This window comes from Taurulus bubalis (assembly GCF_910589615.1).
Source record: "Taurulus bubalis genome assembly, chromosome: 2".
In the NCBI taxonomy this organism is placed as follows: Eukaryota; Metazoa; Chordata; class Actinopteri; order Perciformes; family Cottidae; genus Taurulus; species Taurulus bubalis.
The window spans coordinates 33,627,799-33,653,830 of NC_136590.1; the positions used below are offsets into that span (position 1 = coordinate 33,627,799).

Sequence of the window (26,032 nt, forward strand, 5' to 3'; positions counted from 1 at the left end):
TTTCCCACGGGCAGTTTTTTCCTCGGACTGACAAAAGACACATTAGCGGTTATAGTCTCCTCTAAGCCGCGCATAGACTGGGATGCACTGCCGCTAGCTTGTTATTAGCTTTGCCTGCTAGCTTCCCAAACTGCTCTGTTTTTACGACGGGACCAAGCACACCGTAAGTCAAACCGTTTGAAAACGACGATGTTAACGTTGCATTTTGAGCCGGAGTTATGGTTTCTCATTTCTACCTGTGAACCAGCCAGCTGTTCACTGTTCCCTGGGTTGTGTTTCACCAGCCTCCTCCGAACAGCTGCTTACGTGAAGTAGAAGCAGGCCTTTTTCTAGAAAGCATATTCTGCCGCGATATGCTGCACCGTCTCAACAAATGACAATCAGTTCTGTATTACTGCCCGAATAAAGGCCCACTGTGTCGGGCAGACTGGACCCATCGGGGAGTCCTGCATCTAGCCTTGCCTGCTCGAGAGGGAACGGCTACACACCTGTGCTGATGCACCTGTCGTGGCTCCCAGGGTTGTTCATTGCTTTCAAATGAAACGTTCCAGTCTCTCTGTTTATTACTAAACTATTGTCCACGATATCTTACATTTTGTAATAATGATAAAGCACATTGTCTCTGTTGTAGCACATGTTGTTCATGTCATTTTGGCTATTAATGCCCGAGCTCACCTTGTTGCCCTTTTCATATCGAGTCAGCCTGGTTTAAGTGGTTTGACGAGACAAAATATGGTGGATTAAGAGACTAAGCACAGAGATCAGGGCCTATTTCAGATGTAGATGTTATGCAAAGCAGTATTTGGTTGTTCAGTCTATGCTGACCTTTATCTCTGATTTAAAAGCAAGCTTGTACTGCAAGTGAAGATCCTATTATATGACACTACCGGTAAAGTTAGTTTGTCTTAAAATTAACAATTTATATGGAGAAGATGTAAACAAATTTCCCCATCCAAAAGATCTGACACGGGTACAGTAAGATGTCTGGAGTTTTTTGGTGTTGAGTATTGTTGGGCAGGAGAGCCACTACTTTGAATGTCTAAAGTCAACAGAGAGGTTGTCATTCCAGGACATGGACGTGGCATGGCCCACAAAAGACCACTTACAATAGGCGAGGTCAGAGCAAATGTAAACAAGCGCTACCTCCCTTCAAACTACATCTGTGATGTTGGTGCCAGCGAGAGATTTAACCGCCACAAATCTACCAAGTAGTTATATTCTAGTTAGAGGTTGTTGTTTTTTTACTGTTCTGTCCTGTCTTGCTAAGCACAGTGATTCTAGCTCACGGTCTCCAACAGGAAACCAACTTTCTTAATTGGCAAGTGCTTAAGAAAGTTTGTTTGCTTTGATTCATCTTGTCACACCCTCTTACACAAGTGTGCAAGCAAAGAGCACCTAGGTCAGACTTCCTATGGGCTCAAAGAACAAAAAGCCCAGAACACCCACAAGTGCATAGTGAATCACATGCTATTTTTTTGGCTTCTGTAAGTCTGTCTTTGCATAGAGCTCCTGCGCATGCTGGGGTAGATCCAGTTGTGACATTTACCTGTTTAGCCGCCACCCTGCTCTATAATGTAAAAACCATGTGAAGCGTCTTCCACATCTGTAGGCTGTAATTTTACACCATTACTTGTGGCCTTGTCACACATGCATACATACATACATACAGTACATTCAGACCTCAGATTAGTGTTTGTTGGAGTGAATTAACTTTTTCCTTCCATGCCAAAAATCCAAGCTATAATACCGCTTGTCTTGCACTTTTTCTGGGAAGAAAAGTATTGTACTTATGTAATTGCACATCTTGAATATGCGAGTATGTGTCGTACTGCAGGCCAAATCAGTTTTACATATTAGAATGACTAGACAATGTTGATCATCAATGTTGTCAATTCCCCCACTAGTCTGGGTTTTAGGGATTGGTTCTGCTAACATCCCGACCTTTAATAGGCTGTAGAGTAGAGTGGCCACTTCAACAAGACGGCTCATTGTAGGGGCCGTGCCTGAGCGTGGCTCTTTCATCGGTGTGCTGTATTTATGCTGAGCGATAGCCTTGCTCTTTGAAAACCACCTCCTTGCTTATTTGTGGCAATTATATTCCCATCTGCCTCATGCTTTGGCTGTTTTTGACTATGCTCTTTTCTCCTTGGTGGAAAAACACCAAGGCATTCATTCTGATTTGAAATCAGAATGAATGCCTTGGAGTTTTTCCACCCATGCCCTTTTCACTTAATTTACATGGTAGTTTGTACTTTATCTTCCCCTCCTTTTTCTCTCTCTCTTTTTCACACAGACATAGTGCATTATGACAGACAGCATTATGAGTAAGGCTGCCACAATGGAGATTCCTATCAACAGTAATGGTGACACAGGGACCCTACCAGAAGACGACAGCCTTGAACAGGTGGGTCACAGTTATGTATCAGTTGACAGTCCACTGTGTAGTCACCCTGTGTAGATATTGTCGTTGTTAACCTATTCAAAGCTATTATTACACAAGCATTTACCCACTTGCATGCATCAAGCTGACAAAAGATATTTTGCATACTCAAAGCAAACAAGTGAGACAGAGTTTTTTTATTTTCTTATTCATTGACTTATTCGGAATGTATCATATTTCTTACTACATAGAAAATGAAGCTCTCCTATTGCTTTACCATTGTTGGCTCTCTACAGCTGTTGTATGACTTAAAGACTGTTTTAACTGCATAATTGTATTCTTACAGCAGTGATGTGATTTTGTTTTATTCTGACCATGTTTTACATATTCGTTTGTATTTATTTAGTTTAATTTAACTATCGGATATATAGTTGTTAAAGCATTCGTTTGTTGTCAGTTTTAATTGTACTGTACTGTCTCAAGGTTATATCACTCACATGAGAGCACATGATAAAAAGAAACCGACATTTAAGCCTGATGTCATTCCGTGGTTAGTTAACCCAGTGTGACAGATAAATGTGTAGTTTCGCTTGTTTGAAGTTGACACAGGTTATGGGTAATATAGTTCTCAGCTATCACGAGATCAGCTAACTGAGCTGGCTCTTTTCATACCATTTGCACTCCCACAGTACTGTCCTGTGATAATATGCACAGTACAATTTAAGACTAATCCTATTAGTAAATAAAGTTGTCAGTCTCGAATCACTGACTGTAGGAATGTGGTCGCTTATTGTTGTTCTCTCATATTGCCTTAATGGACCTTTACTCACCTGTTAAGAGCAGAATGATCATCCAGGAGATTTGTTCCATTCTTTTGTTGTGAGTTTAATGCTGTATTGATCTTTAACTATTATTGTGTTATGTGCCTGTCATACACAACCAGAACTCCTTGTCTTACTTGGTTTGCTTGGAAGTGTGGAAAGAGATCTTATTGGGAAATTAGGTGTTGTAAGACAGCATTCTCTTTGGGAACCAGTTGTTCCCAGTACCGGCTCATGTGGCCTCATGTTCAGGGTTGATATTTCTATATGTCTTTATTATTATTGTTATTATTATTTATTATTATCTTAATTGTTGAACTGAAATGCCAAAAGACACTGCTATACCTCAAGGGTAGGGAACCAGCATTATGTTTCCATCATTTTCAGAAGTGTCTTAGTGTCAGTTAAAATAAAAGTAACCGTGGAGTTGTAGAGTAAGTTAGGTGAAACCGGTTGTTCCCTTTTCTGCGTCCAAAGGCACACCTTGTTGGACAAACAGACTGAAGATCCTGGAGCATCCTGTTATTTGCTCACCAAACAGTTTGGCTAAGTAAAAGAAAACCCTCCCATCTCACCAATCCTGCATGATGAAGCACGTAACTGTTTGGTGTTGCTTCGCCTCAGTTTACTGTGTTCATGTATGAGAAGTGCTTAGCTGCACTGTTTGGTGCTGCATATTAACCAGTTGTCATAGCAACTCTGCAATTAATCTGAAACTGGCGATGCTTCGTGCTTCGGTGAAAGCCCTCTGAAATCAGATTGACATCTGCTGTGCAGCACTCAATTTAAAGCTGCAGCCGCCTGTGTTGCTCTTGCACATATAGATGAAGATTGGCATGTGAAGGACGAGCAGACGTCTGGTTTCTGATGTCGAAGCATTGCGCTTTGGTCAGAACGGGGACGGGGACGGAGAGCAAGCATCATGGCAAAGGCTTCAGATATATCACAGTGCTCACTGGTCAACGGTGCTTTAAGATGCTGATATACTTGTTTACTTGTGCTATTGTTTACTTGTGCTATTCAATTACTCAGTTGCTCAGTTATTTTGGAAAATAGTGGCATTTTCAATCTATATCTATCACACCATGGTAGCACTCTGTTTTTGTACAATATTTGTACTCAACCAGGCAAGACACTTTCATAAGTCTACTTAACCTCACTGTTAAGATATTACATCCAATATTATTGGGAAAGGCTTTACAGTTATCTTCATCTCGAGGAACTGGCACAATGTCAGCAAAGTGTCCAGAGAGGATCAGTGTCTGCGTCAGCTTTCGCCGTTATTGAACAGATGCCACAGCTCGAGGCAGATCTCTCAAAGAAGAGACACACAGATCAAATGAAGGAGAAGATACAGTTAAACAGGCTTTGTCTGTCTTTTTAACATCATTTTTTGGGGTTGTTTGTTCAGTGAATTTCTGGTTCAAATATTTTTGGCAAGATGTTAAATGGCAAGAGAAATTCTACTGATGCTATAATGAATACCATTTGGCCGAAAGGTTACATGTTACTCTTGACACAACCCATATGATTGTGTTTTGAGTATGGCCATCTTTTTGTGTGTGTGTCTGTGTGTGTGTGTGTGTGTGTGTGTACACGGTTCTGTTTCCCCCTCAGTGTTGATGTCATCTTTTAATGTCTGTAAATGTCTTGTTAAAACATATATGTATTTGTACTGTGCAGAGCTCAACTGTAAAGATTGCCTGATGGCCTGCCGTGCTCGTAAATCAAGGCACTCGCCCGATCTGGCAGGTAGTAAAAACAAGTAAAACACATTGTGGAGCTGAGAATATAAGTGGCTGAGAAGTGAGGCTTCTCGCTTCCTTCTCATCTCTCCACACGCGCAGCACCAATAGGGCAACTTTAGTCTTTGTTGTTATTTAAGGCTGCTTATAAATACAACAATTTGGAGAGGGGCAGGTAAAAATTAACTTCAAGCAAGTAGACTTCAGACCCACTTGCCCGGCCTGGAAAGTGAACAAAAAAACATTAACGTTGAAACCTGCATTGATGTACAAGAATCTGTATTTTCTTTTCGCAGACAGTGATGAAATAATATCATGGCAAAGCTGTTGTAAGCTACAATGTGTCAAGCTAAACATGTTGAGCCAGTGGACTAGATGATCCACTTGAAACCTCGACCTAAACGAGCTATACGATGAATCCTGAGCTGAGCTGCTGTGATATCAGTCATCACTGCTCTCCATCTTACATCCTCTGCTGTTTGTTGCCATTATGATGATTTTTCTGGAATTTCTTTTATCATTCTATCTTGCTTCATGATTTCAGTCATGGATTTTTCTTTTTGTCTCCTTTCTTTTTTCTATTTGTTTCTTTTTGTTGTTGTTGTTGTGTTTGTCGATTCCCCCTCCATCTCTGTGCAGGCTGCAAAACTGCAGTGGAGCTTAGATGAGAAGGTAGGGAGCTCCAGAGGCACCAGGGTGAGCAGGCCATTTGTCCCTTTGTGTGTGTTGGTGTGTAGTACTGCTCAGTGGTTTGACTTCATGCAGCATTAAACTGCCTTTCAGTTGTATGGCAAACCATTGTGTAGCTTAACTTGTGCTGCCTGTTAACTCAACTCCTACTAACTCTAGATGAAAGGAGTCTCTCAGACTTGATATCTTTTGAGAGATATCCCTCTAATTGAGTAGTATTAACAACATAGCTGCCATCTAACCCTCAGGTCTCAATATTACAATCTGTTTTCATTTGATTATTCAAAATCATGTTGTGTGAGTGTGTCGCTAATATAATTTAGATTCTGTGTGCACGATCTGACCATGACGACAAACAGAAAAGGCCCCGAAGCAGAGCTTGAATACATTTATAATGGATAGATTTTCCATCAAACTCAAGATTCCTCGTTTAACCCCCAACAGCACAAATCTCAGCTGTACTTTACTTCCTTTTGGTGGGATCAAACATGCCGTTTGTGTTTGCTTACACAAAGGAAATAGCCACCTCCCTAGAGCTTAGAGTTTCCTTATCACAGATTTGCTTGAGAGTCTAACCCCAAAGTTTCAGGAAGTGTAATATATATATATATATATATATATATATATATATATATATATATATATATATATATATATATATATATATATATATATATATATATATATATATACACAATTTGAATCTGTAAATTTCTCACAAACGTTTTATTTTTTCTTTATTGGCTCATACTTGAGCAGGAGGGCCAAAAACGAGAAAACAGTGAGTTAAGATGGATCGTAAACATAGTTTCTCTCACGATCCAGAGCAGAAGGCTGTGATTATTTTGGAAGGAGAAAAAAGTCTGTAGGAGCATTTCCTGCTGCATAGATTGTTGAAGTCCCTGCCGGCGTTAGGCTGTCATAACTATGGTATTGTAGTCCTCTCGCTTGCTCTTATCAGATTCAGTTCAAGCCATCAGTTAGGTTGATTATTGACTGGGTACCTTTTGGTGTGTTTGCTGTCTTTCACATACTTCCAGATAAGGGGTTGAATTAAGACACTGCCTGAAGATTGTGTGTACCGACTAACTTTTCTAACATTGTAGTGTTTGTCCCCCCTCTAGTGAATAAGCCTTTAACCTACATTGTCTACACTGTCTGAATTTAACACTCAGGTCATAATCTCCTGTCTACATATCTCTCCTCCCCTCTCCAAACCCCTCAATTCTTCCCTTGTTCTTTTTTTATTTTTATTTCCCCATTTAAACTTTGTAGGACCTCCAGCAGGTGATGGTATCGGGTCCCAATCTCAACGAGACAAGCATTGTATCAGGGGGCTATGGAGGGACAGCAGAGGGAATCATCTCCACCAGCTCAATCAAAGGTAGAGTCCTACTTCTTTCTCTGGCAGTCTCACAAATTTTTTTTAATATCTTTTCAGTCTCTTTCCAGCTATGTGATCATTCCACTTTGACTTGACACTGTGCTGCGCCTCTGACTCAGAAGTTATTCAGTTAGTCTGATGACAATGAAGTGTTTGATTTATGAGGCCTCTTGTCATTCTTCCCATGAGATTGTCCTGCAATTAATTTGTGGCCATTTGCATTGATTCATCCCTCGCTCGCCATATCCTCCACGGTATCTGATAATGTGCCTTTGTGGTCTGAATTAGTCCGTTATTTATGGTTCTTCTATGTACAGATATAAGAGGTAGCAGGATGGTCGAGTAAATGATGAGCTATATTGATTTAAACAAACACTTGAGCTCTTTAGTCTGATAGTAATGTATTTACTGGATATAGTCCCAAACTGCATGTTTTCATTTTTTATTTTTTTTTTAAATGATACTGATACTACAGTAATCGCCAGACTAATTAGCCTTTTAGAAACCAATCTCCCTCTAGGGTTGTTGTATGAAACTGTAAATCATAGCTTGCTTTATGAAAAAGAGCCCCAAACTGTTATATTTCGATGTATTGAACACCATAAGTAATATACAAGTGAAATATATGGTTTGGTACATGAAAGAATTCAAATGTCACAGATGTGCGCAAATGTGCCCCAATGCAAATTTTGGAGTCCTTGTCTGAATTTTCTTTGTACTAAACCCTCTCTAACTTTGTTCTGCTTCCCTTTATCAAAGTCAACCTTTGCAGAGAGAATGTTCACATATTGTGCTATGATTTGGGTTAGTGTTGGACCTTACAGCTGCATCATTTCAAAGAAATAATCATCCTGAAAGTGCTCTTTCTAGGCAGACCTGAAACCTTTTCATTTTTTTCTGTGTGTCATCTTCATTTACTCTTAACCAGTAACATATAGATATTTACACATCTTATTTATTTTATCAGCCTTTATTTTACCATCTGAACAAAGTCTCACATGTGTACTTTTTATTATAACACCCACACTATTCAAATAGTCCTTTGGTTGCAGAGATACACCCTTTTTAGTTTGGGTATGCAATTTTCGAGGAAAGGGCCTACAAATGGGGTTGTTTTTAAAAGGTAAAGTTTCTTTTGGCAGAACTTGAATATAATATTAATAAGTATGTTTTATTTAGTGTTTAATCACCTTAAAATATGTATTGTTTTGGTTACCTTATAATTAGTTGTTTGTACCTAGCTATGAAGAGGGTCCTTTTTCATAGTCTGCTTTATTGCACCGCCATGTTTCTATAGTAGCCCAGATTGGACAACCCAAACACTTGTTTAAGATGGGGTCATTTGTGTCAGCCACTGGAGAATACCTGGAGATTTTTTTGTTGGTTCCAAGATGCAAACTCACCACTAGATGTCGTCATATGATTATCACATTATGCCTCATAAATTGTTGCAGCAATTTTATGGTTGATACAATTTTTTACATAGATTTGGTGCTATTTTTTTACCACTCAAGAATGAATAAAGATTTTGATATTATTGCCACATGAATAGAAACTTGAATGTGCATACATTAATACATCTTGTATTGTTTACTTAATTGTTGTGACAGCAACACTAACTTAATTCTACAACATGATCATGCAGCTTTTTAAACCAGTTGTTGGCATTTATAGGTCTTCAGAGGCACAAATACACATTTACATCTTATTGATTTTCTAAGTCGTATCGCTTAAATTTAGGATTAAGTGCATGTCTGTAAAGGAGTAACTCATCAGTACCCATAAAACCAATATTCAATTAGATTATTAGCTTCCTTCTCCACAAGCCAACATGACATGGTACCAATGGATCCCTTGGTTCAACTAGTGATCCTGCTACAGCCTCTTGGAGACAATAATTTCAGCCAGAATCATCTCACTCTCCCCCACTTGCTTCAGGCTAATGCTTCAGAAATATATCACAACTCATGACCATCTTAAGGTTTCAGATATACTTTAAGGGGCCGTTCACACCAGACGCGACTCTCAAAAACGCGTCGCTGGCAAAACCATTGTTTACCTCTAGCGTTTTTTCGGCGCGCTTAAAAGTTGAAATATTCTCAACTTTTCAGCAACTTGCGCGGAGTCGCACAGCTCATCAATAGGCGAGATGAGCCAGTTCTGCGCAGAATCGATCGGCGGCGATCGGCGCGCAATGCATGCCGGTTAGATTTGTGTCCGACTTGGTCCCGACTTGCTCTGACGTCATGCACACGTGGTCAACGATACTCTCACGAGTCCAAGCCGGCTGTCGATTTCAGAGTCAATCACTGCAGTTGCTCTCAAACGACTGCTTGACCCAGTGCATGATGGGAAACGCCTGGCTCTCGCCACATTAGAGAGCTGATTGGCTCTTAGATCTGACAGCAAACACCACGTGTTGTAGAAAATCCTTATTTTATGTGTAGTTGTAATACTTAACCCTCGATTATTGATTATTCGTCTCATGTTTAATCTAAAAACACATCTTGTGTTGTTGATAAAACAAAATCGTATTTTCATAACACATATCTAAACCAGTAGTAATGTATTTCACAGGCAGACATAAAAATACCAAAGGATGCAGCTACACATTTCTACATAAATATATATATATATATATATTTATAAACACATATAATAAATCCAAACGTGATCCGTAAACTACAAGTAAACAAAAGTTCGGAACTAACAGGAAGTACTTTTTTCTGTGACTTCCTGTGTTTACTTTGAAGGCAGCTGACAACTGTCCGACTTGATTGCAGTTTTTTGTCAACGCCTCCTGCTGCGGCCGCCTGCTCTCGTCTGGATTCCAGGCGAAACGCAGCTCTAATGAACGAGCCTATTATTAGCAATCTTTAACTACCGCCTGGCAGTTAAAGATCGCCCGGTTGCGCACGCAGACCCGCTCCACAGGCGCACCGGGCTGTTTTTTGGCCAGTGCGTTTTTGCCAAGGCGTTTTTGAAGCGGCTGCGCTTTTAAAAGTCGCGTCTGGTGTGAACGGCCCCTTACGGTACTATAACCTTGAAAAACAATTTTTTTTTTTTAATCAAATATGTCAGTGTTTCTAAATGTCAAGCAACATTTTAAAGTCATATCATGTCAAGAATTCCACAGGTATCCTACGTTAGATCCCAATACTCCCCTTAATCACACTTACAAAATAATGTCATACTAATTGAACATAAAAATGCATTATGCTGTGTCTTTGAGCTGAGTGATATTTAAGTTACACACAGAATTTACCATACATTTTGACTTCAGCAGTGTAGCTGAATAAACCGTCTCAAGGGGAAATAACACTCATGAGTACTTATTTGATACTAATATTTCTGTTTCTTTGTCTCACTCTCTCTCTCAGGCCCTGCTGTGCACTACAATGCAGAGTTTAACAAAAGGATCCCAGTCACAGGATTAGGTGGCTCCTTAGACCTAATTATTATTTATAATGGAGAGCTTATTTCCAAAATGTGATAGAATCATTTTTTGGGGGATGCAATGTTTATAGCATCTACAGCCTCCAGTATGTAAATATAAAGTATAGTACAGTACTTTTTTAGTTAATTGCAACACATTGATCATTTTGATTTCAATGCATATTTCTCACATGATGGCTATCTCATTTTGGAAAGACACCTTTTGAGTCTGTCTCTTTTATATATGATTGGGGATCACCTTATCTGTCCTTTTTATCTTCAGCAATTTTCCTCTTTTTCAGTGGTGCCTGCTCCTCTCTTTTCTATCGCAGCATTTCTTTTTCATAATTTTCTTTCTGGTTGGTTTTTCTTGCAATTTTAATATCATCCATTCAGGGGTCTGCACTTTTTTGTTTTTCCCAAAATAACTTACAAAACTTCTCTGTGGTGAAACGGAAACCACCCTCACATCTATCATATTTGTACTAAGACATTGAACATAGATGGTAAAGTAAAGTAATTGGCAGAACCTTAGTAAACGTTTAAGTTGTAGAGGGCCTCATTTGTCTCATGTTAATCTTTTCAATTTGTCAAGATGAAATAAAAAGGGAAAGCCAGTTTATTTAGCATCACAATGTTTAGCTCTACTGCAGTTCAAACCCGTCTTCATCATCACTCATTTGTCTTTATTGTCATGCACTGAATGTTGTCTTTTCATCTTTGTACTTGTCTATCTTTGTCATCCACCTCCCTTTCCTTTTCCCTCCTACACGTTCCTCATGCTCCTCTTCTCCCTTTTGTGATTATACTTGCATTCCCCCGCTCCCTGCCCTCTTTCGTTATCATTCCACTTTTGGAACGCTTGTTCAATAATCATTGATGTCTAAACCCTAAATATCCAAAATCATTTCAAATCCTAATCCCATAAAAAAAAACACATGTATATATTTTACAAAAATCCAATGTAAATCCCACTCCCACACCCTAATTCACCCTGAACCATTCCTTCTACCTCACCACCCACGATCACAGACCTGCGCATGAAGGCCGGGCGAAGTAGCGTTCCCCCAAGCAGTTCTATCGTCTGCCATATAGTGAGCCAATCAAATGAGCACCAAGGTACTGGGGAGGGAATGATGTGAAGTTGAATGCTCAGGGCTCTACATTGATTAGTCAGATTGCAGTGACCCTGAATATCCCTGCAGTGTACAGTATTTCTTGCTTCAATTATAGCTCTATAAAAATTATTTGGTGTCTACAATATTAATGTTATTTTCCTCAACCCAATAGTTCCTGTTATTTATTTACTCAATAACCCCAGCTCACTCCATTGCATGGTGATGGACACAGATTGGAACTAGCAAACAGATTTCAGAAACTATCCTCAGATTTGTCTTGATTGAATGCAGCACAGTTTGAATGTACTTTAAGCAGTTTTCAATTCTCTATCTGGTCTATTCTTTGCTGGGCTTAATCCTTTCTACCTGTGTTTGTGTTTGTTTACTTGTTTTTAGTTTTTTTACAATGTTCCTGTGTTTCTACATTGTCTCTTAGGTTCCAACATGCACCACAGCAGCAGCAACTCGTCAATGGCGGCAGACGAAGCGACCCGCGGTGTGGCCGTGGAAAAGATGGAAACAATGAAGAAGTGGGGTCTCAACACTTACAAGGTATCCGAGGTTCTGTAATGTTGAGCTTCATGGTAAAATACTACTTGGCGATTTTAATTTATTTTTTAAAATCTGTGCCTGAGAATCCTCTGGAATCAGGAATGCATTGTGCATTGTGTTCCTAATGTCTCTGTGTGTCTTCCTTTATTTTTCTAGTGTACAAAGCAAATGATCTCAGAGCGTTTCGGTCGGGGTTCCCGGACTGTGGACCTGGAGCTCGAGGCCCAGATTGAGGTGCTGAGAGACACTAAAAAGAAATATGAGAATGTGCTGCGATTGGCCAGAGCGCTGACCAACCACTTCTACAACATGGTGCAGACGCAGCATGCACTGGGCGACACCTTTGCTGACCTCAGTCAGAAATCTCCAGAGCTGCGGGTGAGGTCTAAAAACATGTTCATATAGCTTTGAGGCTTTAACTCTTAGACATTGATCTGCTTGAAAGTTGAGTAGCAGTTTTGTGTAGACAACATTGCAAAGCATTAATACATTCATGTTCTATTGCGTGCTTTCATTTCCTTTTACAGGATGAGTTTGGCTACAATGCAGAGACTCAGAAGTTGCTGTGTAAGAATGGGGAGACTCTACTTGGTGCCGTTAACTTCTTTGTGTCAAGCATCAACACATTGGTCAACAAGACCATGGAGGACACCCTAATGACAATCAAGATGTATGAGAATGCCAGGTAAGAACATGCAGCACATTTTCATATCAGATTAGCAAACAGACAGAGTGGGTTTTAGTGTTGGTGTGCTGTGCCAATCGAATCTTTACACCTAATGAATACATAACTATATTCATTGAATGAAATGCAAGGCAAGTAAATAGTTCCATCTCTCGAAGCTACAATGAAAATTTGATGCACACAATGAGTGCTTCTTTGTGAGTAGCTATTATCATGACATTTAAAGTTACCATTCAGTCAGGATCTTTCAAATGTTCCCTCTATATCCACCTTTTTCTTCAAGCGCTTAAACTTGTTTTCAACTTCTTCTTTTTTTCACAATAAATATTTATGACTAAATATGGTGACAATCAAGAGTTAGTGGTTGTAAACGTATATTATTTTAATACATTTGTAATAGTTAACACTTAAACTCATGGCTATCTCGGAACCCATTGGCTATCGGTCTGACTCCAGATGAACCTCTGGGGATTTTCTTCAAATATTGCTTACAGTAATCTTACAGTAGAAAGCAAACTTTTAGGGCCATTTAAAACTGTAGTTTCTCTTCTTTTTTTTAATGAACAGACTGGAGTTTGATGCCTACCGGTCTGACCTGGAGGAACTGAGTCTGGGGCCGAGGGACGCTGTTGCCATGGCCCGCATAGATGCTGCTCAGGAACAGTACCAAGTCCAGAAGGACAAGTATGAACGCCTCCGCTCAGACGTCATCATTAAGCTCAAGTTTCTGGAGGAGAATAAGGTTAGTGGGCAGGGTAGGCCTGCATCAACATCAGCCTTCAAAGTGGAAAAAAAAGTCCTGTAGGTTAAACTCAGCGTGTTGTCTTTGTGATGATTTGCACAAATCACTGTCCTAAGCTCCTTTGTTTCTCTCTCAGGTGAAGGTGATGCATAAGCAGCTCCTCCTCTTCCATAATGCCATCTCGGCGTACTTTGCTGGCAACCAGGAGCAGCTGGAGCAGACACTGAAGCAGTTCAACATAAAGTTGAAGCCTCCAGGCGCCGACAAGCCCTCCTGGTTAGAGGAGCAGTGAGGAGGTCTGCTGGACCTCCTGCAGCCTCGTCTCGACCGCCTCCACCCCAACTCACAGAGGACCACTACAGAGGCAAACGCAGACGTGTAATTGGGTGGATTAAGATATGAGATGAGCGTGTGGCTGGATGATAGGACAGATGGATTGCAGGGTATTATTGATGAGTGAGGAAAAATGCAGCAGGGAACCAAGCGGCCAGTTTCATGAACAGTCAGGGGGCTTTTAGTGCCTCTTCCCAACTTCCTTTTTCACCCACTCTGACCTATTCTTTGTGCTTTGTTCCCAGAGGAACTGCTCATCTCTACCACCCCTCTCTCCTATTTGAATCCCTTCTATTTCAGCACTATTTGCTGTGTGAACTTGTCTTAGTCATGTTCATGGTCATTATTGTTCTCCTCAAGTGCTCCAAGTGTTCTGAGTTAAGCTTCAACCCCACACCATCTTGGTAACCGAGACGGGTGACAAAATGAAAAATGACAAATCCATTAAAACACACTCAGATGTAACCAAACACCGCATCAAATCTCTTCCAGACCTTATCACTCTCCTTGTGTGCCTCTTTATTTATGAGCCAACACACTAAATGAACATGTGGCCTGCAGGAAGAAAGATTAATTCAGAAAGAAAAAAAGATTTCAAACTCCACATGAATGGGATGTGTATGGTACACTGGAAAGGAATGCTTGGACATTTCAAATCAATGTACATTTCAAAAGAAGTACTGTTTAACTTTGGAAATAATTAGTATATGATTGTTTGTAGCTTATAAAACGATATCACTGCTGTGTTGAGTTTAGCTTTTGCGGTTTGACTGACATCTTTTTATTTAGTAATTATTTCAGTAGTAGTCTGCTTGTATGTCGTGCTTCAGAGTGAAGGACAGTATACTGTTTGGGTAACTGACATCTGCTGGTGCTTTAGAGTGAAAGTACTGCCGGACTTGGTCTGTAATTAACAGAAATGCTACAGATTTCAATTGTAACCTGAGAGTTTTTTGACTTCAACTCATATATGCAACAATTGTTTAAGGAACACTGCCACAGCTTCCCAAAAAGTTATACTGGTTGGGATCTTTACTAATTGTATTTTATTTACCCAAAGAGAATTGAGCGAGATGTTTGCTGTCCCCTTGTTATGTTTCAGTGGTTGGTTCAGTCGCGCTGGACTGAGGAGGCTTTGACAACAAACCTGAAGGGATTCACTCCATTATTTAATTGTTTAACAGACTGTACTTACAATACATTAATTACATGTTTGTTCACATTGATACATTGAAATGTGTTTTTGTCTTTAATGATATTAAGGACATGTAATTGACATCTAGGTCTTTCAGTCGCCATGAAGCAGAATATATTTGTCTGTGGTTACCTTTCTTCACACTGAAGATTACTGTAACTGTCTAACATTACTAATATTTCAACATAAAATATTGTAAATTAGTAGTTGGGGAATGGGATAACACTAATTCATCATTGGTTTCATGTCCTTTAATTTAAACATTGTCTTCGTATAATAAACAATCATCTGTTGACAATTAGAAGAAGGTATTACCACAAAATATCGGCATGGTACTACAAATGTAATGTGTAATGTAATTGTTTTGCATCATTGTATTTATTATGTTCATTATATCTGTTTGAATCAACATATTTGTACCCTGAGACTTCTCTGCAAATTACTCAATTTATGAGTATGACGTTAATGGCATTTTGCAGATGACGCACTAATGTGCGGATATCTTACACTAACCAATTCTGTAATTGATCTACTCAAAAGAAAAATCTAAACTAACTGTTTAAAAGTGGAATTAGTTTTCCAGTGTCGAACCTCTGAAGTCAAATGAAGATAATCCAGTATCATGAATGTTTTTCCATGCTGAATTGAACTCCTGATCAGTTAATGGGTTAGTCGTCCACCTTCTTGTCTCCTCTGTATTTGCATGGCCGCCAGCAATCCAAAGTCCAGGTGCATATATGTGGGATGCACTCACGCTCTGCTCTTGGCCTTCTGCACGCCAGCTCGCATGGACCGGCATGACGCCATGCTTACGGTTGTTGATTCAAGTCTTGATACTGGCTGAAGCAAAATCCCAAATGTGGGTTTCCTTTTAATTGTCTTGAGGATAATTATGGAAGGAAGGTGAATTGATTTTTGATGAAAAGCAGGTATCAAAAATGTGTTGTATGATTTGGTCGGCTTGTGTTTTCTGAGCTTGTATCTGTCGGTGTGTCAAATGGTGTATTTTATTCTGGCTGAAAGCCGCAAGCAAGGCCCTGGCCTTACTTGCGGCTCAAAATGTTTGATCGTCACACAGCAATATGAACAAAATGTGACTCCTCTTTTCCAAACCTGCCCCTTTGAAATTCCAACACCAAAATTAATGGCAATAGGATATTTTTTGTTCCTCAATTGTGAAACCTAGTAAATTGAAAGAAATAAAAAAAGGTGTGACGAGCATTTATAGTCACTCTTACTAGCAGTCTTTAGATTGTTGCTGAGAGAGAACCAAGATTTATAAAATGAGATATTTTATTTGTGTACAATCAATATTTTCTAGTCTGAGCTGGTGTATTGTCCTGTATGAATGATTGCACATAATGGTATTTAAGATGATAAATGAAGTTGTGTCATGGATTGCTGTGATACTCTGCCTTCATTCCTCACTCAGACCTGAACAGTCTCACCCAACCCTGAGGGAACAAATTAAAAGTACACATTTTCAAATGCTCTGGCTGTATTTTATTTTTGCTTTCATCCACTTTAGAAGCCCAGTGTGCTTCCTGTTGCATGCAAACGGAGAAGCAACCATCTGGATTTAGTCAAAACTTCAATCTTGTGATTACAATTGTACAAAGGTATTTTAGAAGTAATCTTCCAATCAAGCATAATTTATCAAATGTCTCTCATGAAAGTAAACTATCTTATTAACTATTTTATTAGTGAGACAACTCCAGTATCATTCATATATGTCTGAAGCAGCTCTCTGAGGATCAGCAGTTCACATATGTTCACACTCAAGTTGCATTTACTTTTGTGTCAATTTTAGCAGCACCTTTTGTATTTGTTTTCTTCACAGTCTAGTTGTGGTGTTACTTGTTACATCTATGAACAATACCTATTCCATCTCTTTTTTTAAATATTGTTTCTTAATAAAAAATTATGGCATTTCTCATGATATCATACCTGCCTCTGTTTGGGTTTTGAATTAGAATTTGGCAGCCAAGTAAAGATATGTAGAGCCCGTAATAAATAGGCTGCATTTGTATATTATGTATGTGTAATTCTGTTTTGTTAGCGGTTTGACCTTTGTTGATCACCAAGTGGAAGCGCTTACCCATCAGTGTACCTGCCTCTCCCTACATGGGCGTTCCCGTACCTGGGAACTAACTTGAATGTGATTGGCGGAGGCGCGCCCACCACCTGCGACTGCTGCGCGTGAGACAGACACTTGGCATGAGCACGAGGCAATTGATCAGTGCGGCGGATTTATATGACAGCTACGTTTTAATAGCGCGGTAAGTGAAACAAAAAAGAAAGTTAAACGTATATTAAAGCACCACCGAGCGTTGTATTGTGTACGGTGGATGATTTGTTAAGTTAGGGACGTTTTCTGTCTGGATGTGAGGCACTCGTTGGATGTAAATAACTGACAGCGAAAGTCTCTGAAGAAATTGTCAAATGAATGATGCCTTGTTTGTTGAGAACGCACAGACTTGTTTTAAAAACAAGTTCAGAGTCGTTTGTGTCAACGTTTTTATTCGGCTTAGATTTTTTTTTCCAGTGCAATTTCCCTAATTCTAGTTGCTTCGTCTCTTATTTGCAACAGCTTCCCTCCTCGGAGACGAGCAGTAGAAAAACAGCGTAAAGACAATTTTTTTTTTTATTTGAATATATTTGTTGGTGGATGGCTTTGCATAAGTGATATCAACTGTCGGTACTTTCCTCTCTATGGAGGAGGAAGCATTAAAAAGCACGATTTTCTCAATGACGTTTCGTGTTATTGTAACATATGGAATAACTATAATTAGGATAAAACATATTTATGGAGATAATGTTATGCTGTGTTGTATAGTTCAAAGAAGAGAAGTAAAAGATGAAACAATATTGTCAGTTCCTCTGTGAGGGAGAAAGTGATAACACTATTGACAAACTAGGGTCTGCCTTTGGATAGCTTACAACCATTTCACAGGTTATTCAAAATAACACAAAAAAGACAACTTCTAAAAGGCTTCTCTTTGATTAAATAACGAATATGTTAAATTAAGAACTTTAAGCCTTTTGCTCAAATTAAATAGGCTTTGGCAGCCTGTCAGCAAAGCATCAGTTTCAGATATAGAGCAGAACATTTATATTTTGTTGATGCATAGTTTTATGTTCCAAACGAATCCTCTGTTTTGTCTAAAACACTGCACTCGTATGGATTTATATTTCTGTACCTCCTCAGATCAGAGTGGCTAACAGCAGGATACTTCCTCCTTCCATCATCTTGGACAGATGGAGATGGAGGGAGTGCTGCTTTTACAATCTGCCTCTCCTCCCAACTGTTCCTCTCAAGACTCTTCTCCTCTTTCACCGGATGCTCAGGAAGATTCAGATCTGCAGTCATCTTCTCCTGTGCCTCCCTCCATGTGTGTTACCGCTGCACCACCTCTTCCTCCTCCTCCTCCTCCTCCTCCCCCTCCCCCTCCTCCTCCTTTTCCCCCTCCTCCTTTTGGCTCTCGTAATGTCCAGCGGCGTTCCATGAAAAAGCTGAACTGGGACACCATCCCCAGCCAGCGTGTGCTGGGCAAATTGAATGTCTGGACATCTAAACGGCCCCAGAGGGATCTCGTGCTGGACATCCCGAGCATGGAGGAGTTGTTCAGTCATGTAGACAAACGGGCCTCGCTGCCCAACAAGAGGGTCACGGGTCTGAAGACCTTTGATGGCATGGACCTCTTTCCACAGTTGCCTCAGGTAAATAGCTAGGTTTACACTCAGGCCATATTAGAACATCTCTTTGACATAACGCTGATGCAGACCATCATACGTTTTTATGGGCATGGGAATTCACACAGAATGCACAAACTAGGGAAGTAATCAACACACAAATAGGAACTGATTTTTTCAAAGTTCCACGCCAATCATGTCATCATTGAGGAACAGCTAAAGTAAAGCCATGTTCAGGAGTGTTTTGCTTCCTCAAATACAATGTTGAGTATATATTTATTTGGTTGAACAGGTTTTTAGTTTTATGTTTTGATAATTTGTTGTTTCTTTTATCTTTAGGTCACAATCCTTGACTCTAAAAAGAGTATGAATATTGGGATCTTCCTGAGACATTTCAAGAAGTAAGGATTTGACACATTTGAATCCAAGAGAGAGTGATATCAGTGAAATGAAGTGTCTAAATAAAGGAAGTTTTAATGATTTAGCAAATTAACCCACAAAATGCAAGCACAACTAGAACCAAAGGAAGTAGAAGTACTGAAGGAAGCGATGGTCAGAGCAGGGTGCTCTCATGTCAGACGTGGTCAGGAAAGTGTCTCTGAACACGCTCGTCACTTCTGCTGCGCTAATCATGACCCAACCAGCAGGCTCTTTATCTCCGGACCATATTCAAATAATTGGAAATGCCTTTTTAAACATCCCTTGAGAGTGTTCAGGGTCAACATAGGGAGCAATTATGTCTCACTTGTATTAATACTCAAATGATAGGAAAACATAGTACTGACCCAGTAGGTGAGGCTGAGAAGAGGGGATGCATTAGCAGCCATGTTGAATAACCAGTTTAATGTAGCTGCATGTTTCATTACTTTGTTGTAGTTGTTTCTTATAAAATACAGTTCCATGTAACAACAGGAACACAAATGTTTCTTTGAGTCCCTACTTGCTGGCTAACTCAGCCAGCTGTGCTCGTTGGGGCTCTCAGGGAACTGTGATCATGCATTTATACCAACCTAACAAAGTACATAATATGATGCTTTTCCTGATAATGATGGTAGAATAAAAAAATGTAAATGCTGTTTTAGTCATGCACAAAACCTTTTTGAAATCATATTTATCTCCCTTAATACTGATGCTGCAAAACTCATTTTGTTTTTTAATTAATTTTAGTTTTTTACATGTAATTCTACATAGATTATTTCTCTTGCATGTAAACCGTTTATGAAGTCTGTCCAGCACTGGATCCAGTTTCTGTGTGTGGACCTCATCAATATGATGTCACTTTCAGTACAAGGTTCAAGTTCTCACTTTGAATACCAGATGCACTCCCGATGTGGGTCAACCGATAACTATTGTAATGAGCTTTAGCGTTTGAGTTAGTCAAATTCATATAGCCTCTGCTTCTGTGTGGTAGTGACGAAAAGGCACTTAATGCTGCTATTTAAGGGGAATTTGTTAGACATTAAAAAGGTATCAGCTAACATGTTTGAATGTAAAGTGCTAGTAGAGCTATAGGTGGTTTTGTCATCATGTTTTAATCTGGTTTGTGAATGTTGGCAGCAGAGGTCACCTGAGAAGCTGCAGCATTCAATATTTGATAGTCAACAACTTTCTGAATGCAATGAGTTACTAAATGTACATTATTATTTTCATGTCAGCCATGTTTGATCATTGATTGTCATCAGGGCTTGACTTTGTGATGGCTGTGTGCGTAGCAGCCACCACTAGTACCACATCAATGCAACACCTTGAGGGTTCACTCAGGTCAGGTAGTGGTCTGCAGCAGTAATGTCACGCAGCGGTAACTTAAAATAGAGAACATAAGGCAGAGCATTATGCTCATGGGATGGATAACCCGACTCAAGCAGGTTTTTAATGTTCTGTAAATGGCTTGATTAGCATGACTAATCATGTTTGATAAGTCCTGTTGATTACGGCAGGCCTAGCGCGAGTGCCTTTTTTATTATTGTTATCTTTTGTCTCCCTCTACAGGCCAGTGACAGAAATGGTGCAGGATATTTGTCAAGGGAACTGGCTGAGATTTGGGTCAGGAAAACTAAAAGAGCTTTGTAAACTACTGCCAGAAGAAAGGGAGGTAACAATGTTATTATGATGTTTAGATATGAAAAGCATTTAATAATGTTATAATTCCAACTCCTTGTAGCCTGAAATAACTTACAAAGGGCCCCTAAAGCACTTGGAATTTTCTTTAGCTCAACTGTATAGTATTTACTATGTATTTATACTTAAGAGGAAAACATTGTACTACTACATGTACATGACAGAGGAATGTTACTGGTTATACTGTACATTCAGATTTGACTCTCAAAATATAACAATTAAATTATGATGCATTGTTTTGTATTAATATAGAGATATATTAACAATCCCGCATAACATTATAATTTAAAGCAGAGCTTAAGGAAATGTAAGTACATTATGTTATAATAATGAATGGTAGTCAATGAGCTGTGGTCTGCCCGCTGTGGAGGACATGCTGGTCTGCTGGTCTCTCGAGAAATGTAAAGGATGTACAGACAGACAGACATGATTCATTGCTTCATACTGTAGTTAGATATTCAATTTTCTCCATTTGAGAGAATTAAAATATTGACCGAATGTTCATAATTCACCTACATTAATTAAAATATGTTGGCAGTTTTGTATGGATGTCCATTTCTGCCAATGCTTCATATTGGTCAATCATACTACCTGAGCTTAATTTCCCTTTTTTTTCAAGGTTGATCTTGTAATGTATATAAGAGGTAATTATAACTGTGTGTGTGTGTGTGTGTGTGTGTGTGTGTGTGTGTGTGTGTGTGTGTGTGTGTGTGTGTGTGTGTGTGTGTGTGTGTGTGTGTGTGTGTGTGTGTGTGTGTGTGTGTGTGTGTGTGCGCATGCAGGTGAAGCAGCTGCTGTCATTCAGTGGGAACCTCTCTGTGTTACCTGAGGCAGACCAGTTCATGGTGCAGCTGGTCAAAGTGCCGGGGTTAGTTGTCTGAAAAGCTTCTTTTTATTGTTTCGTGAAAAACTATGAAATGTTTGATTGCTTTATTAGTTAAATAATTGTTCTTTGCAAAATCACGCCAACTAACAAATGAGTGGAAAATGTGAAGGACTTTTGTTTGGCCTTGCATATCTTGTATATTTTTTTTTATTCTGTTACTTATGCATCATAGACTTGACACATCACAACATGTGTGTTCATTGAGGAAACCTGTGCTATTATGTTTGGTGATTTGTTCAATTTGAAAATGTTACATACCGATATCTCCTGGCTTAAAGGGTTGGGTTATATGATACTTATCCATAGTCGGTATATTACTAACACATTGTTAGTAACAATAGATGGCTGTCTGCACCCCAGCTTGGTGGAACATACAGGAGTACCAGCTGCATGCATTTTAAAATACATTCTGCATCAGCAGAATACCAAAGTCACACAATAACACAAAGTTCTGCTCGGTACAGGAATCTGGTGACTTTGGAGAGTGCAGAGTTTTGGGCTTCAGTTCACCATCTAAAGAGAACTGTATTGTAGTGTCATGGCAAAAATATTCTAAATATACGGTACACTTAAAACTAATATAGATTTTTTTTTAAATCTTTCATGTGGCTAAACTTTGTTTTGTTGCTAACCCCTTCCACAGCAGTACAATGCTTCTCCGAGGTATACATTGACTATGGGAAAGTACTCCATACAGCCCCACTTCAAAACACCCAAACTATTGCCTTAATAACGGATAATGAAACTGGTGATGAAGTTGTATTAATGTGTCTTGCCTTAAGCTATGAGGAATGCTTAAAAACCATGGTGCTGAGGGAGGAATTCTTTCCTCTTATGGAGGACGTGAAGAATTCTGTTGCTGTCATGACCAAAGCAGCTAATGGTAATAATTTGAACCTGGATTGAGTTTTATTACGCCACTTCTCATTTGAGGTTTGTATTAAGGTTATTTTTCTCTCTCTCTCTCTTTCTCTTTCTTCACTCCCCTTAGAGCTGTTGGACTGTGATGACCTGCACTCGGTCATTCGACTGGTATTAAAAGCTGGGAATTACATGAACGCTGTTGGTATTTTTCTTTTAGAATTATGTATAGTATTTATGATTTGATGTATTCTATCAGTTGCATTTAACCTGACATTTGTGCTTTTTACTCAGCATTTATTATACTGATGACTGGACCATTCAAATTATGTATTATTCAGGGTGGTTACAGTGCCAGTGGCAATGCCATTGGCTTCAGAATGGCCTCTCTGCTCAAGCTGGCAGACACCAAGGCCAATAAGCCAGGCATGAACCTCATGCACTATGTGGCCAAGGTGAGGAGGAGCCCTGGGATGAAGAAAATATCCGGGAAATTATTGTCCCAAAACTCACTGTTTCTCCGTCTCCTTTGTCTTCCACTCACAGCAAGCAGAGGACATTGATGCTGAGTTGCTGATGTTTCCCACCCAACTTGAACACATTGGGATGGGATCAAGGTGGCTATCATTAGTATACTGACATCTATTTGGTGATTTCACTGATTTGATTCATTAGTAGCTTCACGTGTTGTCTGTTTCAATCTGATATTGTATCTTGTTGTTAGTTTGCACAATATTGTATTACTTGCAATTAAGGTCTGTAAATATATAAATGTCGCTTGCTAACACAGACATTGTAAAGAGGAGGTCATCGCAGACTTTGAGAGGGAATTCAAAAAAGTCAAAGAAGTGAAATTGTACAGCAGCAGACAGCCGGGCCTTTTACAACAAATGGAGACATTTTTCGTGGTAAAGTTTCCGCTTGTTTGGCACAAACTGAGCTTGTGAATACTTTAGTCAGTCCACAATATAGATTCCTCTTCTTGAAATCTGTTTATGTTTTTCCTTCCTTAGAGGGCTGAGGCCAAGCTGGCCGTTGTTGGGGCCTCTCTTCAGGAGCTAAAGGCTCTGAGCGACACTGTCGCTGAGTACTTCTGTGAAGACCCAGCTACCTTCAAACTGGAGGAGTGCTGCTCCATCTTTCATTCATTTTGCAAGCGGTTCGACACAGCTGTACAGGTAGGAATCTAAAGAATATACAATAGCACATCAATGTGCAATGGAATAAACTGCAACACATTATGCTGTTGCTTTGTATTTAAGGGCTACCTGAAATAGACCTTTAATAATTTAATGCAAGTGCTGTCCTCCTGTCCCCTTGTTTCATTAGTTTGCACTATGTGGTATTTTACTAGAATGCATTCTCCCTGTAGGAGAACCGAGATCGAGAGGCAGCAGAGCAGAGGCACAAGCGGAAGGAGAGTGTACGAATTTCAGCCAAGCGCCGCTCCACGGTGTCTTGCCTGGAACCCGAGCGTGATCAGGCCCCTGCGGGCTTGGAGTCGGCCTTACACAGCTTACTCTCTACTGTTCCAGAGGGATTAGTCCGGTGCAGGAAGAACATACTGCCCACTATCGAAGGATCCCCCTCTGAGTGCAGCTCGCGGACGTTTCCGTCAGTGGCAAAAACTGAGACGCCAGAGGAAAAAAGGTCTATATTGCAGAAAGAGGAAAGGAACATGGCAGAACTAGAAAACAAAGAAGACGCTCAAAAGATGCGTGAGTTAACTCGGAAGGTGCTTCGCTACCAAAACAGCAAAAGCAGCCTCGATGAGGACAGAGTTTCAGGCGAGAGAACACAAGACACACCAGCTACCCCGAGTACTCCTCGGCCGAGAACTAGAGACTTCTTCTTTTCTAACAATGAGGGTGTGGGCTCCCCGTGGACTATCCTGAGTCCTTTCACTTGCACCCAAAGAAATGCCTCCCACCGAGACAGACAATGCAGGCTATCCTCAACTCCAGGTGGAGATGACCTTGATGATGGAGTCTGGGAGAGTGACGAAGGCAATTATCTCCCCAATTCCTCCAATCTGGGAACTCTAACATCTCCATCCGGGGGTTCTGTATCTCTCCCTGATTGCCCCAGTCAGAAAGCTGTGTCGACGAGTCCAATCCTCAGGTCCGCTTCCATGGTTGAAACCAGGCCATCTCCAGGAACTGGTTTCCGACTGGGAGACTTGTTCCAGAGAAGCATGTCTCAAAGGTCATCATACTCCTCTGGATCAATGACAGAAAACGTGAGAGAAGAAGGAGCAGGAGTCAGGAGCTCATTGCTTGGTAGGAAGGCAGGGAACCAAGTACAGGGTCAAGGAAGCACCTCTGGGTTCATATCCTTCTTCAGACAGATTGGAAGCAGAAGTAAGCCTGGTGATGTGGAAGAACAACGCATCAAAGGATCTAATACTTGATTACAATTTTATTTAGAGACATAGGCCAAGCTTTTTTGCGTGTTTTTATATTGTTAAAAGGTGTTTGTCTTTTTTATTGTTATGGACCCTTCAGTGGACCTAAGGTAAATGAGGACTTGCTTTGAACTGTGACGGTTTTGATTTTGTGTGTCAAACCACATTCAAAAATCTTTTTTATGTGTCTATTTGTGAGCAATAAAGGGTGTCATTCTACCTTTTTAATTTTATTTGTATATGGATTATGCACTCTACTGCATTTATTATTTACTGCTTTTTGGGTTAAAATGTGTCCCCTTCAACCCCTTTCATTATGTCCTTGAAAGTCTTACTGGTGCTAAATTCTCCTTGGTGAGGCCTGTTCCAGTACTTGCCCTTCACTTCATCTATTATTTATATTTATATCAATATGGCAGGCAGTTGTTCAAGTAGCAAAGGGAGCCGTATAACTTGAAGGATGTGAACACTGAGACAAACACAAAAGCAACCAGATTGGATATTTAGACCATAGGTGTATTCATTTAAAAGTCAAACTCCTCCCTGATGCTGTTGTCACAACTGACATTAAATCTGAAGAGGAGACGTTGCAGCTGGTGAACCCACACTGGTATTCAGGTGACGTGTCCTACCACCACTGTGACGCTGCTCAGCAGTAGCTGAGATTTGGGACAAAAGGAGACATTCAGCTGTGTTACCTGGGCAACATGTATTTTGAGCTCTCAGTGTAATAATACTCTGTTGAACAAACTGCTCAGTAGAGGCTCCTTTCTAACTGATCTGTTGTCCTCCCACATGCACCCCACCCGTTGGCGAGAACTCACAATGGGGACATTTTCAGTCGTCTAGCTTTTCAAATCAAGGGACACAATGAATAGAATGACACATGGAATATATGGGCTTTTTTTTTTTTAACAGTTGAACTATACTGTGACAATAGAAATTAAGTAGTTTATCTTGGCTATACACATGCAAGCTCTCTTCCAAGGT

General features: G+C 39.9%; 2 protein-coding genes across 4 annotated transcripts; both read left to right on the top strand.

Annotated features, from left to right (window-relative positions):
• Positions 1–2,305: 2,305 nt before the first annotated feature.
• Positions 2,306–13,877, top strand: arfip2b (ADP-ribosylation factor interacting protein 2b; the record flags this gene model as incomplete). 3 transcript variants are annotated; one of them, XM_079214583.1, is made up of 9 exons in its annotated part: positions 2,306–2,404; positions 5,586–5,642; positions 6,912–7,020; positions 10,401–10,457; positions 12,010–12,125; positions 12,282–12,503; positions 12,653–12,810; positions 13,378–13,552; positions 13,689–13,877. In XM_079214583.1, the coding sequence occupies 9 exons, from the start codon at positions 2,306–2,308 to the stop codon at positions 13,842–13,844; spliced, it is 1,149 nt and encodes a 382-aa protein (XP_079070709.1). In that variant the 3' UTR covers positions 13,845–13,877. The 3 variants fall into 3 exon arrangements, with proteins under 3 accessions (XP_079070709.1, XP_079070710.1, XP_079070711.1); XM_079214584.1 differs by lacking the exon at positions 10,401–10,457; XM_079214585.1 differs by lacking the exon at positions 10,401–10,457 and having other exon boundaries at positions 5,586–5,618.
• A 4,461-nt stretch (positions 13,878–18,338) lies between these two features.
• Positions 18,339–25,048, top strand: fhdc3 (FH2 domain containing 3; the record flags this gene model as incomplete). Its single annotated transcript, XM_079237844.1, has 11 exons — positions 18,339–18,800; positions 19,113–19,174; positions 20,763–20,865; positions 21,674–21,759; positions 22,560–22,660; positions 22,769–22,839; positions 22,980–23,093; positions 23,185–23,255; positions 23,429–23,546; positions 23,652–23,816; positions 24,011–25,048. 11 exons carry the CDS (start codon positions 18,339–18,341, stop codon positions 25,046–25,048), a joined length of 2,391 nt encoding a protein of 796 aa, XP_079093970.1.
• Positions 25,049–26,032: the final 984 nt, after the last annotated feature.